The sequence below is a fragment of the Ascaphus truei genome, chromosome 5, assembly GCF_040206685.1.
Source record: "Ascaphus truei isolate aAscTru1 chromosome 5, aAscTru1.hap1, whole genome shotgun sequence".
Lineage (NCBI taxonomy): Eukaryota > Metazoa > Chordata > Amphibia > Anura > Ascaphidae > Ascaphus > Ascaphus truei.
Window position 1 is genome coordinate 298,546,034 of NC_134487.1, and position 15,513 is coordinate 298,561,546.

At 45.9% G+C, this 15,513-nt stretch overlaps 1 protein-coding gene across 6 annotated transcripts in view; it reads left to right on the top strand.

Moving 5' to 3' along the window:
* Nucleotides 1–15,513, top strand: part of ITPR2 (inositol 1,4,5-trisphosphate receptor type 2) — a 317,011-nt gene that overhangs the window by 259,865 nt on the left and 41,633 nt on the right. For all 6 annotated transcript variants that reach the window (XM_075602849.1, XM_075602844.1, XM_075602845.1 and 3 more), the window contains 3 exons: nucleotides 232–339; nucleotides 1,794–1,986; nucleotides 11,975–12,100. In XM_075602849.1, coding sequence (XP_075458964.1) covers nucleotides 232–339; nucleotides 1,794–1,986; nucleotides 11,975–12,100 — 427 coding nt within the window. The remainder of the gene's footprint in view (nucleotides 1–231; nucleotides 340–1,793; nucleotides 1,987–11,974; nucleotides 12,101–15,513) is intronic.

Sequence of the window (15,513 nt, forward strand, 5' to 3'; positions counted from 1 at the left end):
CCTCTCTTCCTCCTCATCTGCATATTTACATTGCCTTGATGGACGTTGTTGGCAAAGAGATACTGTTGTTCCAGAGAAGCTCTGAGAAACGGCTAATGCCGCAGGTTACGTGCTGCTTGTACTGTATGTGAGCAGGAGGAGTATCAAGGAGGAGGAAGGAACATCGTTTCCTGGAATTGTTTCCTTCATCTCTTAAGCTAACCAGGAATGTCTCTTTTTTTCCTATTTTAGTTGGCTCGTCACTATAAATCATTGCAACAGATGTTAAAGCCGGGGTCGGAGCCAGACGAAGGCGACGAGGCGTTAAAATACTACGCCAATCACACAGCACAAATAGAGGTAACGGAGTGGGCATGAGATTAGCATGATCAATGCTAAATATTTGCATTGAGCATTTGAGTACATGTGCTTTAGTTTTCAGCTTTTACATGTGTTATGTTTTAAGGTTATTTCCCAAAACGTTCAGTAGAAGTTGTATGGTTTATTCATGTTTCCATCTCACGTGCAATGAGAAATTAGGAACATTTTTTACCATGGGACAGCTCGTGGCCATTTGCCATTGCAAAGCTGAAATTGTCGCGATTTCCTACGCTGGCATTATTCTAAACCCATAATGCGGGGGGTTCTTAGACCCCCCCCAACAACTCAGGTTTTAAGGAGATCCCAGCATCAGCCCAGGGGGTGCAGTCTTCAACTGAGTCACCTGTGCTGAAGCTGGGATGTTCTTAAAACCTGACCATTTGGGGGGGCTTGAGGATGGGAGTTGATAACTCCTGCTATAAGGGATAGTACCTTGCAGTCATCTGACACACAGTTGGCATGCTCCTTTTCCCACTTTCAGTCCAGATGTGATGGGCCCACTTCATTCCCCCTGTAGAGCTTGGCTGGCACACAGATTGCATCCATTGGCATGTGTTCTGGATACATACAGCATACAGAGAACCCCCAGTGTGCTGCCACAGTACGACACAGTGACATATGGCGCTAATACATCTTTCTTGTACACATAGATTTTTGCTAAAGATTGTATCCCCGTTCAGCTAATATGCATGTAAAACCCAGCAGCTTTGCATGGACGTGAGCACTTCTTGATCTCAGTGTGGAATTGAAGGAACCTTCATATCCCCGATTTTTATAGTTGACTTGTTAATTACTTCAGTGCTGCGATGCGCAGCAAAGTATGCCGCCCCAGCCCGCACGATCTGAAGCTTTCAGAGGAGGAATATACCTTCATCCAATAGGTAAAAATGATTTAAACCAGGGGCTCTCAACTCCGGTCCTCAGGACCCCCCAACAGGTCAGGTTTTAAGGATATCCCTGCTTTGCCACAGATGGCTCAATCAGTGGCTCAGTCCAAGAATGAATCAGGGACTAATTGCGCCACCTGTGCTGAAGCAGGGATATCTGGAAAACCTGACCTGTTTGGGAGTCTTGAGGACTGGAGTTGGGAACCCCTGAATGAAGTACCTAAAAATCATTAAATAGTGCAACAAGATAAGAAGCGCCTGGCCCACCTTCTCTGCTAATGTTCTGCATTTCAATGCAGTAACACCAATGCCACTTTCTCTGCTATAACTCCATTTTTCTTAACCGTTAGTGTGCCCTATGCATTTTTAAATTTGCCATGTGCCCCAATTCCCACCCCTTCGAGGCCATTCCACGTATTTCCTACACATTTAACAACCGTTTCGCGGGCAGTCGGCGTTCCAGCACGAACTTTGTTTTTAGATCCACGTTAAAAAAATATATATATATATGGAGAGAGAGATGGAAGTTATCCTGCTGTGTTGCAGATTGTCCGTCACGATAGGACCATGGAGCAGATTGTGTTCCCGGTACCGAACATCTGTGAGTTTCTCACCAAGGAATCCATGTGCCGCGTTTTCAACACAACAGAGAGAGATGAGCAAGGAAGCAAAGTGAATGACTTTTTCCAGCAGACGGAGGATCTGTACAACGAGATGAAGTGGCAGAGGAAAATCAGAAGTAAGTGCATCGCTGAGATCCGGGGGTAGCCAACTCCAGTCCTCAGGGGCCACCACCACCACGTCAGGTTTTCAGGATATCCCTGCTTCAGCACAGGCGGTTCAATCCGTGGCTCAGTCGAAGAATTTAGCCACCTGTGCTGAAACAGGGATATCCTGAAAAGCTGACATGGTGGTGGCCCTAGAGCATGGGTGCGCAAAGTGGGGGGCGCAAGATTTTTCATGGAGGGCGCGGCGGTTGCAGAGGCCCCGCACTCTTCCCCCGCGGCATTTAAATTAAATGCCGGTGGATCGCGTGAGACATCTGCAATGTCTCCTACTTTGTCTTCGGTCACGTGACCCCGTGGAGTCATGTGACACCCAAGTCAAGGAAGGAGGGGGGCGCGAGCCGGTAACCAGAGCATGCAGGGGGGTACAGGGGGAAAACTTTGCGCACCCCTACCCCAGAGCAGGTTCTGGTCTGCCCCGGTGCTCGCGTCCCCCCTCCTACCTTGCTGCGTCAAATGACGCTGCGGGGTCATGTGATGTCACATCACATGACCCGCGGCGTAATTTGATGTGTGTCACGTCACATGACCCTGCGGCGTCATTTGACACAGCGTTGTCATGGCAATGCGTCACAGCGCCTGAATTACGGTAAGTTTATTGTTGCAGAGGCCTCGCGATCCCCCCGGCATTTAATTTAAATGCCTTTGGGAAGAGCGCGGGGCCTCTGCAACCGCCCGCGTGCCCCCTGAAGTTGCCCAAATTGGAGTTGCCCAAACCTTGCACTAGGATTATGTGCATTGAATAACTCCTGTGGTCACCCCCCAAATCAGTTTCTCACATTAGCACAGCAACCCTGGACACAGCATCAAAACACAATTCTTTCATCAGATGCATCCTTATTTACTGTGGGTGAGACTCTTTGACTTCTCCTGCGGTTAACATGCCCCACAATGCAACGAATGTTTGTGCCTACATTGAAACGTTGCGGATATGAGGTGGATGTTGGTGGGGGGGGGGGGGGGGGACGACGACAATAATGCTTTTATATGCACGACATTGTTTCCTGTTAAATAGTCATTCAGTTCTCCATACTCCCGAGGGAAGTAACCGCAGCTTTAAGCTATATCTATAATTTATCTATTGTATTCCAGGTCTATAGCATGTTTTGTATTCAGGCTTGGAATGGGAGAGACACGCTCTGTGCTCTGTACACTGTGTACCTTTTAATATTTGATGACTTAATCAGACCTCTTTGGTATTCAGTTCCTAAACGTGCAGTACTTCAAGCTGTCTCTAATCTAGAGGTTATCACGTGGTGCGTGGCCGCAGTGAGCCTGTCCTTATATCGCGTGGCCGCAGTGAGCCTGTCCTTATATCGCGTGGACACAGTGAGCCTGTCCTTATATCGCGTGGCCGCAGTGAGCCTGTCCTTATATCGGATCCATCACTCCTTAAATATTTATGGCTATTTTGGCAAAAAAATAAACATTCTTCTATTCATTTATTTCAAACTATATTGGGCGGCAGCCACGTTAGAACAAGTCCCAGACGATTGGAAAAACCCATAAATATATCAATATGGTGGAACAATTCTCAACTGGGCACATGTTAATTGTTCATAGGGGCAATGAAAGAGCATTCTTTTAAGTTCATGAATTCTTTAAAAAATAAATTCATTTGTTTTTGTTTTTTAATGGTACCGTTGCAATTTGAAATCCTACATCCTAAGTTATTTGGGAGATAAATTGATGTCAAAATATTTGCAGGAGCTCATTAAATAGCCATCCTAAGGACGCGTCAATACTGCGTGCGAGCGTGCGCACTGCACGAACAAATGGCTGCACCTCAAGGAGGCCGGCCATAGAGCGCGCGTGATGGTGAGCGACGGCGCTGCCGATTTTTTTTCGCAAGACAACATTTTTGGATTTTGCCGCGCGCCGGCCAGGGTCACGTGGGCGGCTCAGCCAATGAGGGCGAACCAGCCTTATGACGTCACGGCCCCGCCTCCGCATCGCGCACGTCTTAGCAATCCTACAGGCCACGGATTTCCTCTCGTACAGGCGCGCGTCACGCACTCCGTCACGCGCGCCTATTATATCCGAGGCCTAATGGGATGGTATTGCGCTACTGGGTTCTATAATGGTCAAAATTCCATGAAAATATAGCGTGTACGTGTGTTTAAGAAAACATGGTCCTTTTAACCAATGGAGCACATGGAACACCATTTAATAAAGCTGTCTATGTATCGTATAAGAGCAGACGAGTGAAAGCACTGCTTAAAATAGGTCCCTTCAAAAATGTAAATGATGGATTGTAATATATAAACAGCAGCTATAATGTGCAGATCTGACTGTATCCTGTAATATGCAGCGCTGACTGTAACCTGTAATATGCAGCGCTGACTGTATCCTTTAATATGCAGCACTGACTGTATCCTGTAATATGCAGCGCTGACTGTATCCTATAATATGCAGCACTGACTGTACCCTATAATATGCAGCACTGACTGTACCCTGTAACGTGCAGCACTGACTGTACCCTGTAACGTGCAGCGCTGACTGTATCCTGTAATATGCAGCGCTGACTGTACTCTGTAATATGCAGCGCTGACTGCACTCTGTAATATACAGCACTGACTGTACCCTGTAATATACAGCACTGACTGCACTCTGTAATATACAGCACTGACTGTACCCTGTAATATACAGCACTGACTGTACCCTGTAATATGCAGCGCTGACTGTACCCTGTAATATGCAGCACTGACTGTACCCTGTAATATGCAGCACTGACTGTACTCTGTAATATGCAGCGCTGACTGCACTCTGTAATATACAGCACTGACTGTACCCTGTAATATACAGCACTGACTGCACTCTGTAATATACAGCACTGACTGTACCCTGTAATATACAGCACTGACTGTACCCTGTAATATGCAGCACTGACTGTACCCTGTAATATGCAGCGCTGACTGTACCCTGTAATATGCAGCGCTGACTGTATCCTTTAATATGCAGCACTGACTGTATCCTGTAATATGCAGCACTGACTGTACCCTGTACTAAGCAGCACTGACTGTACCCTGTAATATGCAGCACTGACTGTACCCTGTAATATGTAGCACTGACTGTACCCTGTAATATGCAGCGCTGACTGTACCCTGTAATATGCAGCACTGACTGTACTCTGTAATATACAGCACTGACTGTACCCTGTAATATACAGCACTGACTGTACCCTGTAATATGCAGCGCTGACTGTACACTGTAATATGCAGCACTGACTGTACTCTGTAATATGCAGCACTGACTGTACCCTGTAATATGCAGCACTGACTACCCTGTAATAAGCAGCACTGACTGTACCCTGTAATATGCAGCACTGACTGTACCCTGTAATATGCAGCGCTGACTGTACCCTGTAATATACAGCGCTGACTGTATCCTGTAATATGCAGCACTGACTGTATCCTGTAATATGCAGCACTGACTGTACCCTGTACTAAGCAGCACTGACTGTACCCTGTAATATGCAGCACTGACTGTACCCTGTAATATGTAGCACTGACTGTACCCTGTAATATGCAGCGCTGACTGTACCCTGTAATATGCAGCACTGACTGTACTCTGTAATATGCAGCACTGACTGTACCCTGTAATATGCAGCACTGACTGTACCCTGTAATATGCAGCACTGATTGTACTCTGTAATAAGCAGCACTGACTGTATCCTGTAATATGCAGCGCTGACTGTACCCTGTAATAAGGAGCACTGACTGTACTCTGTAATATGCAGCATTGACTGTACTCTGTAATATGCAGCACTGACTGTACTCTGTAATGTGCAGCGCTGACTGTACCCTGTAATATGCAACGCTGACTGTACCCTGTAATATGCAGCACTGACTGTACCCTGTAATATGCAGCACTGACTGTACCCTGTAACGTGCAGCGCTGACTGTATCCTGTAATATGCAGCGCTGACTGTACTCTGTAATATGCAGCGCTGACTGCACTCTGTAATATACAGCACTGACTGTACCCTGTAATATACAGCACTGACTGTACCCTGTAATATACAGCACTGACTGTACCCTGTAATATGCAGCGCTGACTGTACCCTGTAACATGCAGCACTGACTGTACCCTGTAACGTGCAGCACTGACTGTACCCTGTAATATGCAGCACTGACTGCACTCTGTAATATACAGCACTGACTGTACCCTGTAATATGCAGCACTGACTGTACCCTGTAACGTGCAGCACTGACTGTACCCTGTAATATGCAGCGCTGACTGTACTCTAATATGCAGCGCTGACTGTACTCTGTAATATGCAGCACTGACTGTACCCTGTAATATACAGCACTGACTGTACCCTGTAATATGCAGCGCTGACTGTACCCTGTAATATGCAGCACTGACTGCACTCTGTAATATACAGCACTGACTGTACCCTGTAATAAGCAGCACTGCCTGTACCCTGTAATATGCAGCACTGCCTGTACCCTGTAATATGCAGCGCTGACTGTACCCTGTAATATGCAGCACTGACTGTACTCTGTAATATGCAGCACTGACTGTACCCTGTAATATGCAGCGCTGACTGTACCCTGTAATATGCAGCACTGACTGTACTCTGTAATATGCAGCACTGACTGTACCCTGTAATATGCAGCACTGACTACCCTGTAATAAGCAGCACTGACTGTACCCTGTAATATGCAGCACTGACTGTACCCTGTAATATGCAGCGCTGACTGTACCCTGTAATATGCAGCGCTGACTGTATCCTGTAATGTGCAGCACTGACTGTACCCTGTAATGTGCAGCACTGACTGTACCCTGTAATATGCAGCACTGACTGTACTCTGTAATGTGCAGCACTGACTGTACTCTGTAATGTGCAGCACTGATTGTACCCTGTAATATGCAGCACTGACTGTACCCTGTAATATGCAGCACTGACTGTATCCTGTAATATGCAGCACTGACTGTATCCTGTAATATGCAACACTGACTGTACTCTGTAATGTGCAGCGCTGACTGTACTCTGTAATGTGCAGCACTGATTGTACCCTGTAATATGCAGCGCTGATTGTACCCTGTAATATGCAGCACTGACTGTACCCTGTAATATGCAGCACTGGCTGTACTCTGTAATGTGCAGCACTGACTGTACCCTGTAATGTGCAGCACTGATTGTACCCTGTAATATGCAGCACTGACTGAGCCACCTGTGCTGAAGCAGGGATATCCTTAAACCCTGACCTGTTGGTGGCCTTTGAGGACAGAAGTTGGCCACTCCTAGTTTATAACATCCCGAATAGGAAGGAAATCACCTTTGTATTTTATCGTGCCATCTTGCTTTCAGCTGATCCTGCATATTCATAACTGAAACCGTTCCACTTACATGCAGCCTTCCTGCCGGCGGCACACCAATGAACGCATTACTCAGAGGAAATCCGCCGCTGGGTTATTAACGGTGCGCCTGACATCCCTTCAAGTGGATAAATTAGCAAATGCACAAGGTGTTCAGTGCGGCTGTTAGAGAGAGGTTGAAATGTTGCCGTCTTCAAACACCAAATATCTCCTAAAGCAGCTGTGGGCAACTCCGGTTCTCAGGGCCACCAACAAGCCAGGTTTTCAGGATATGCCTGCGTTAGCACAGGTGGCTCAGTCTTTGACTGCCACCTGTGCTATAGCAGGGATATCCTTAAAACCTGACCTGTTGGTGGCCCTTGAGGACTGGCGTTGCCCTCCCCTGTTCTGAAGGCAAAAGCTCTCAATTTAAATGGATCAGTGTTACAGGTTCTGACTCAATCCAGTTACCAAGTAGTAAACAGGACTGGGGTTTTAGCACCGCTTTCTTATATGATGGGAAGGTGCAGTGTTTCTTTTTTTACACCAATTAAGAATGGCAAATAATTCGATTCTCTCCTTAATACTGCAAAAATACACCCTCATTTCATAAATACTTCCCACAACACAACAGTGTTACTTTTTAATCTGTTACATTTTCATAAATACTGTGAGGGCTGCAAGTCGGCCTTCCAAACCGAATCCGTCATATGATGTGAGCAGCATCCCAGGGGTCTACACATTAAACCGGGAAGGGTGTTTCCTGGTGCAAAACGCACACTTTCCATGGAAGCACTTCATTGTGTTTATTAAACAGTTCTCGCGTGTTCAGACCGTGCGAGGAACTCCACGCTACTTCCTGCTAGGAACGGTGGCCAACTCACTCACCGATGCACCGGTGCCCAACTCCAGCCCTCAAGGGCCACCAACAGGCCAGGTAGTAGGGATGGCACTGCTTCAGAACAGGTAGCTCAATCAGTGGCTCAATCACAGTGACTGAGCCACTTGTGCTGAAGCAGGGATATTCTGAAAACCTGACCTGTTTGTGGCCCTCAGCTAATGTATTAAAAAAAAACCTATGCAGAACACTTGACGGATGTTCAAAATTTCTTGACCCGTCACGACCCAATCTACCCTACGTACAAAGAGATGACAGCTCATATGTTGGTGAAAACAAGGCAGCAGCTTTATTCTAACAAATCTTTTTCCAATATACAGTATACAACAGGAGTGTGCAATCTTTCCCCAGTGCGCCCCCCTGCCTGCTTCCCTCCCTGCTCGCGCCCCCCACCCCTCCCTTACCTTGTTTCCGGCTCTCCGGCATCAAATGACGCAGCGGGGTCACGTGACGTCACGTTGCCATGGTAACATGATGTTACGTGACCACGCGGTGTCATTTGATGCTGCGTCGCCATGGCGCGGCGTCGCCGGAAGTAAGTATTTACATTAGAAAAGAGGCGTCTAAGAGGGGATATGATAATTATATACAAATATATTCAGGGACAATACAAGGAGCTTTCAAAAGAACTATTCATCCCACGGGCAGTACAAAGGACTCGGGGCCATCCCTTAAGGTTGGAGGAAAGGAAATTTCACCAGCAACAAAGGAAAGGGTTCTTTACAGTAAGGGCAGTTAAAATGTGGAATTCATTACCCATGGAGACTGTGATGGCCGATACAATAGATTTGTTCAAAAAAAGGTTGGACATTTTTTTAGATGGGAAAGGTATACAGGGATATACCAAATAAGTATACATGGGAAGGATGTTGATCCAGGGATTAATCCGATCGCCAATTCTTGGAGTCAGGAAGGAATTAATTTTTCCCCTTAATGGGTTTTTGTGTTTGCCTTCCTCTGGATCAATAAGTAAGTATAGATATAGGATAAAGTATCTGTTGTCTAAATTTAGCATAGGTTGAACTTGATGGACGTACGTCTTTTTTCAACCTCATCTACTATGTAACTATGTAACTATGTAACTATGTAGCTGCAGAGGCTTCACGTGATTCCCCTCTGCAACTGCCGTGTCCCCCCCGAAAATTCTTGCGCACCCCTGGTATTCAGTATGTGAGCGTTCTGCCAGGCTGCCTGCCATGTGTCCCGAGGGCACGGTATGGCGCAGGGTCGAGGCGCAGGGTCGGGGCGCAGGGTCGTGACCCCACATGATGTTTCCGCACAATAACATTATAACTCATGAAAACTCTTCCAAACAATGTTGCCACCGTTACATACTTCACCTCATTTAATGCTCTGCTTGGCAATCTACCCGCAACTAAACCAACTATTTACAGTAACGTGTACACTAATTAGTAAGTATCGTCGTTTGTACAGGTAAACGGCATTCATTCTTTGAGTACTGAGGAAAAGGCGATTAAATGTTCTTTTTGACAGGAAAAATATGTATTTATAAAGGATGGTATTTTCATATGACAAGTTCTGAAGATTACGCATCTTTAATGAGTGTTTTAATAGAAATATGAAGAAATTCCAAGTCGGGAAGTGAGTGAGTGTTTGCAAAAAAAATGCACTTAATGAGTTTTACCTCTACAACAACGATATACACGTTTTTTTTTAACTTATAGAAATTAATATAATTCTATCAAAAAAACAATATGCAATTAACTCGTATACATATGTAACCCTCACTCCATGCCATGGAGATTACATGGGGGTGTACTATACGGCTACGCCGCATGGGTTACTGTGACTCGGGCTTGGTTCAGGTGGCTGCAAGATCAGGTAGCAAGGTTGTTGAATAATGGGCGCCAGGCCAGGGACCTTTGTAGTACAACTGTTATTTATTTGTGTCCCCATGGACAGGAACTGCTCACACACATTGCAACATTGTACTGTATTTTTTATAAGAGACATACATGAATACAGTTCCATCAGTGCCCACTCTTAACACTCAAATGAAGGTACTTTGATTTGGTTATTCTGAGTAAGTGTGGGACCCGCCCCCCCTCGTTTTTCGGAACCATACTCTGTATCAATATGAATACTCTGAGCCCTTACGGGAATCCTGGTGGGACTTCTCTTACTTAACCCAATACCTTTGGCCTGTTTGGGAACTGCCACTTCCATTCAGGCTGATGAGGAATATTAGCGCTGACCCGCCCGGCACCCGGGAGCCATCGTTCCTGAGCCCCTCTATGCCGTGCCGTATATCTTTTTATTACGTATCCTGAATTCCATTCCTTCAGGGATTCTAACTTAACGGTACTGTCCCCATCTGCAGCATAATAAACCCTGGGGCCTGGTCTGTACTATTACAGTACTTTAGAAACATTGCTTATCTACTGTCCCCGAGGCTCCTCTCCTCATGTCCTCCTGGAACCTAATTTTCTAGAACAGTTCCTCCTCCTTAAATACCTTCTGAGTGACGTCTGGATCCCAATAGCAACCCAGGGTGAGCCCCAGAATACAATAGCCGTATTAGTAACCCTTTAGGGGGAAGGTTACAAATAAAACTGTCGGCAGGGGAAGGGGCGGATTTTGTAAGAATGTGCACCATTTAACTGAAAGTGCACGCACTCCCTTTAACAAATGGCCGACCCCACCGCGCGCGACCTGGTATGTTAACCCTTTCTCTCCTAGTGGGTCAGACCGGTCATGAGGGCCGCGTGCCTTCAGATCGCCGCACACCTTCTTTTTGTCAGTTAAAGGGGCAGTTCAACGTACTCAATGTTTTTTTTCCCAGTTATCTATTGTAAATACTATAAACCAGTTAAAATGTCCATGCTTCCTACATTACACTGGGAACATGAAATCCCCAACAGAGACGCCTCCTGGGAACCCAGGGACCACTTCCACGCTGCAATCTGAAGTCCAGATCCACAAAAGCGTGCTAATCTTCAGCATGCCTTACTCCTGGGAGTAAAGGTGTGCTGAAACTTAGCAACGCTTAGTGGATCTGGGCCTGAATGTCTGTGAGGTCCGCGGTGGCTGTCACTGTCAGGGTTTCAGTTCCCGACCGAACAGAAAGGGCATTGATTAGCAAAACAATCATCAGATTCACAGAAAAAAAAATATTTTTCTTTTTTTTACTTGTGTTTATTTTATTTACATTAGATAACTTTAAAAAAAATAGAGTTCAAGTGCCTCTTTAAACGGTAAAAATATACAGTTATGGAATCTCCTACATACCAGTCACAATATGTCATATATACGTATTTTCCGACTCCCTAGTGTGTATCGTTGGTCTTTTGCTGACTTGTTTAACAATTGGGGATGAAAAACGCAATCATTAAAAGCCTCATAGAAGGTGTCATGTGTGCAAATATACCCATTTTATTGTAATATGTCAGGGGTGGCCAACTCCAGTCCTCACTGGGCCACCAACAGGTCAGGTTTTCAGGATATCCCTGCTTCAGCACAGGGGGCAGTCACTTGAGTCCTGGAGTTGGCCACTCCTGTTATACTTTTCTGTGCTGTGTAATGCTGCTCTTTTTCTAGCACGATGGGATACTTTGTATTCCGATGTTTAATAACTGGAAGGGTTGAGCAAGGTGCCCAGTTCTTGCGGTTTGACAAAAGTAAGGTTCATTTCTTGCTTCCAGATTGTTCAGTGAGGTTTTTTTTATTTCAGTCTCTCTTGTTACTCACGGTCACATAACATCAAACTTGTCTCTTTGCAGATAACCCGGCTCTCTTCTGGTTCTCTAGACACATCTCTCTCTGGGGCAGCATTTCATTCAACCTCGCTGTGTTCATCAACCTCGCCGTGGCTCTCTTCTATCCCTTTGGAGACGATGGTGATGAAGGCAAGTTGATTGTCTTCCCTTATACACAGGCACTGGTGGGGAGGATCTGTGTGTGGATGGCAAGTCGCTGGCATATTGGCATGGCCGGCGTGATGGCAGTGCCATCGGTGCCACTGCACCGAGCCTCGCGGTTACAGAGGCCCCCGCGCTCTTTCCCACAACGATTAAACTGATTGCTGGTGGGAGAGCGCAGGGGCCTCTGTGACTCTCGTACCTTCGCCATCTCTTCCTGCAGGGTCCCTCGTCATGGCGCCGCTGCCATGACAACGGGATGTTGCGTGACGTCATGATGCCATGCGGCGTCACGTTGCTATGACAATGGGAGCCCGCACGGCGTCACATAACATCCTGTTGCCATGGCAACGTGACACCATTTGACGTCGCCGCGCCATGATGAGGGACCCTGCAGGATGAGATGGCGAAGGTAAGGCCCCCGGACCACGTCTGCACCGAACCCCGCAATATTCCCAGCCGGCCTGGATATTGGTCAGTGTCTCTGTACTCAAATGTCTTGAAGCAGCAATACAGGTTTCATTTTTTTCCTTTACAGGTTTGAAGCAGGGGGTCTCCGGAGCTCATCCGGGTTAATTTCAGCTCCGGTGACCCCCTGCTTCCGGAGATACTTACCTCTGTAGCGGTGCCGGTATCTATGCAGGCAGGGAACTCTGTGCCTAACATAGTGGCGGCGTTTAAATGTCCCGCATCACGCGGGCCTATAGGAAGCCGCGACATCATCCAGTGCCAGCTTGACTGGGGGCTTTAAACTGCATAGAGATACCAGCACCGCTATAGCGGTAACTATCTCTGGAAGCAAGGGGTCCCCGGAACTACAATAAACACAGATCAGCCCCGGAGACCCCCTGCTTCCATCATGTAATAAGAATAAAACATTAAATACAGGAAAGCTGCATTGCTGCAGGAGAACTCCCAGAAAGACTTGTCTTTGCAGCACATCCTTCCTTCATTTTAATAAGTCCAAAGGACATAAGGGCAAACACAACCTAACTAGCGGCACATAACTACTTTATTCCCAGAGTAGAATGGCAATAATTTAGCTGCATGGGGCAGTTTTGATCATTACCCCTTTCCCTGCCTAGGAGCCACCCGAGTGTCCCTTTGCAGGCCCCCGTTAGCAGGATAAGTGTGTTAGAAAGAGAATCGCACAAAGTAATGTAATGGTTCAGGTTGATGGAGTCCCCTCTGTGCATTAGATCGGGTCTTTGCATACAGTAGTGCATGAATACTTCATTGGGGCTAATAGCTTTTCCGTGTCTCTGCATCACAGTAAAAGTTAAGACACTTGTTTTATTTATTTGCAAACGGATTTATATTTTATTGGCTATGATAGCGCTCCCTTATTTTCTAAAACACACACAAACACATTACCTATAACACACACACACACATTACCTATAACACACGCAGACACACACATTACCTATAACAAACACACACACACACCCACCCACACATTTCCTATAACACACACACACACACACACACACACACACACACACACACACACACACACACACACACACACACACACACACACACACACACACACACACACACACACACACATTAGCTATAACACACACACACATTAGCTATAACACACACACACAAACACACACACAGACCCACACATTACCTATAACACACATACTCACACACATTACCTATAACACACACACACACACACACACACACAATACCTATAACACACACGCACACACAATACCTATAACACACAAGCACACATTACCTATAACACACACACACACACAATACCTATAACACACACGCACACACAATACCTATAACACACAAGCACACATTACCTATAACACACACACATACATATGATGTGTATGTTATAGGTTGTTCTTCATTCTGTATTTTATCCCTTAACTAGTAATATGAACACTTCAGGCCAAGAACTGCATTTTTGCTCAGGAATCCCAATATGACACGCCTTGTTAGCAATGAATAATAATATGCATTTATATATTTATAAAAATACAATTTAAAAAACACTGTTGTTTTATAAGTAAAAAACAAAAAAAAACACCTTTTGTTTACTTTATTTTTGGTGGTGGCACAAACTTCCCAAATCTTGTGTCTGATCAAATCAGCTGCAGAATTCTGTCCTCTACCTCAGGGGGGCTCAAGTCCCCCCCCCCCAAAGGTCAGGTTGGTTTTCAGGATATCCCTGTTTCAGCACTGGTTGCTCAATCAGTCCCTGCTTCAGCACAGGTCTTTGGCTGAGCCACCTGTGCTGAAGCAGGGATATCCTTAAAACCTGACCTGTTGGTGGCCCTTCAGGGCTAGAGTTGGCCTCCCCTGTACTAAGAATTCGTGTCCTCAGCAGCGCGGATGAACAAGGAAAAGCCTGCGGCTCTGGGGCCAGTGTCTGCCAGGGTGGAGATGCTTCTGAATGAGACCCCCGCAGGGTTAATCCTTCGGTGCCGTGACTGCGCATGGTCACATGACCGCGCAGGCTCAGACTTACTGCACCTGTATAGCTCAGAAAAAGATCACTTACTGGTTAAAATCCTTTTGGATTCTTTCAATTTCCTATTAACATTGCCAACACCCAATCAATCAGTGGGAAACTCAGATACATGTTAACATCTAAACGATGTCATTGAAATAGGAATCAATTAATATGAAGTAGCTACATTGTGTTCCTGGAGATGCACTGATTAGTTTTTGCCATCTTGGATTAAATCAGCATGTGACATACAGTATGTAGTGACGGAAATGTCACTGCACAGACAAGGGACCAGGCTGCTCACAGACGGGGTTTAGAGAATGAGTGTGGCTTACAGTATTTTTATTTCTAGATAGAATTGCAATCTCGGGCTTCATGTGAAACAGGAAGAAACCTCTGAGCTTGTACAAGACACGTCCGTACAAAGCAGCCATGGCTAATGTTTTCTCTCCGTGCAGTTTGGAGTGCACTGCTGCTTTAATGGGGTGTCAAAGCTACAGCAGAGTTTTTAAAGGAAAATAGTTTAAAAGTCCCTTTGCCACCGTGGAAATTGATCAAATGTGTCCTAATAAGTGTTGTAGAGGAAAGTGGATTGACAGGTCACTGCTGGGAAAGGACAAGTTGTCTCGGCTGCACATTTTGTCATGTTTAATGCGGCTTTCATTAACTGGCAGTGTCTTTGTGGCATTGAGGTCTGCTGCGGAGATGGAAGATGACTGTCAGTTGAAATGCTAAATATAGTTACTACAGTAACTTTTACTTACAGTACCAAAGGGACCCAATAAAAAGGCAGTGACGAGCTGAATGTTCTTCCAACAGTTCCTGCACATCTTGGGTCTAATTTGGTCCTGCATTTTACAGGAATAGCGCCTTATTTTATCTATTCTACTAATGGTGTGATTAAGAAATCCGTGGC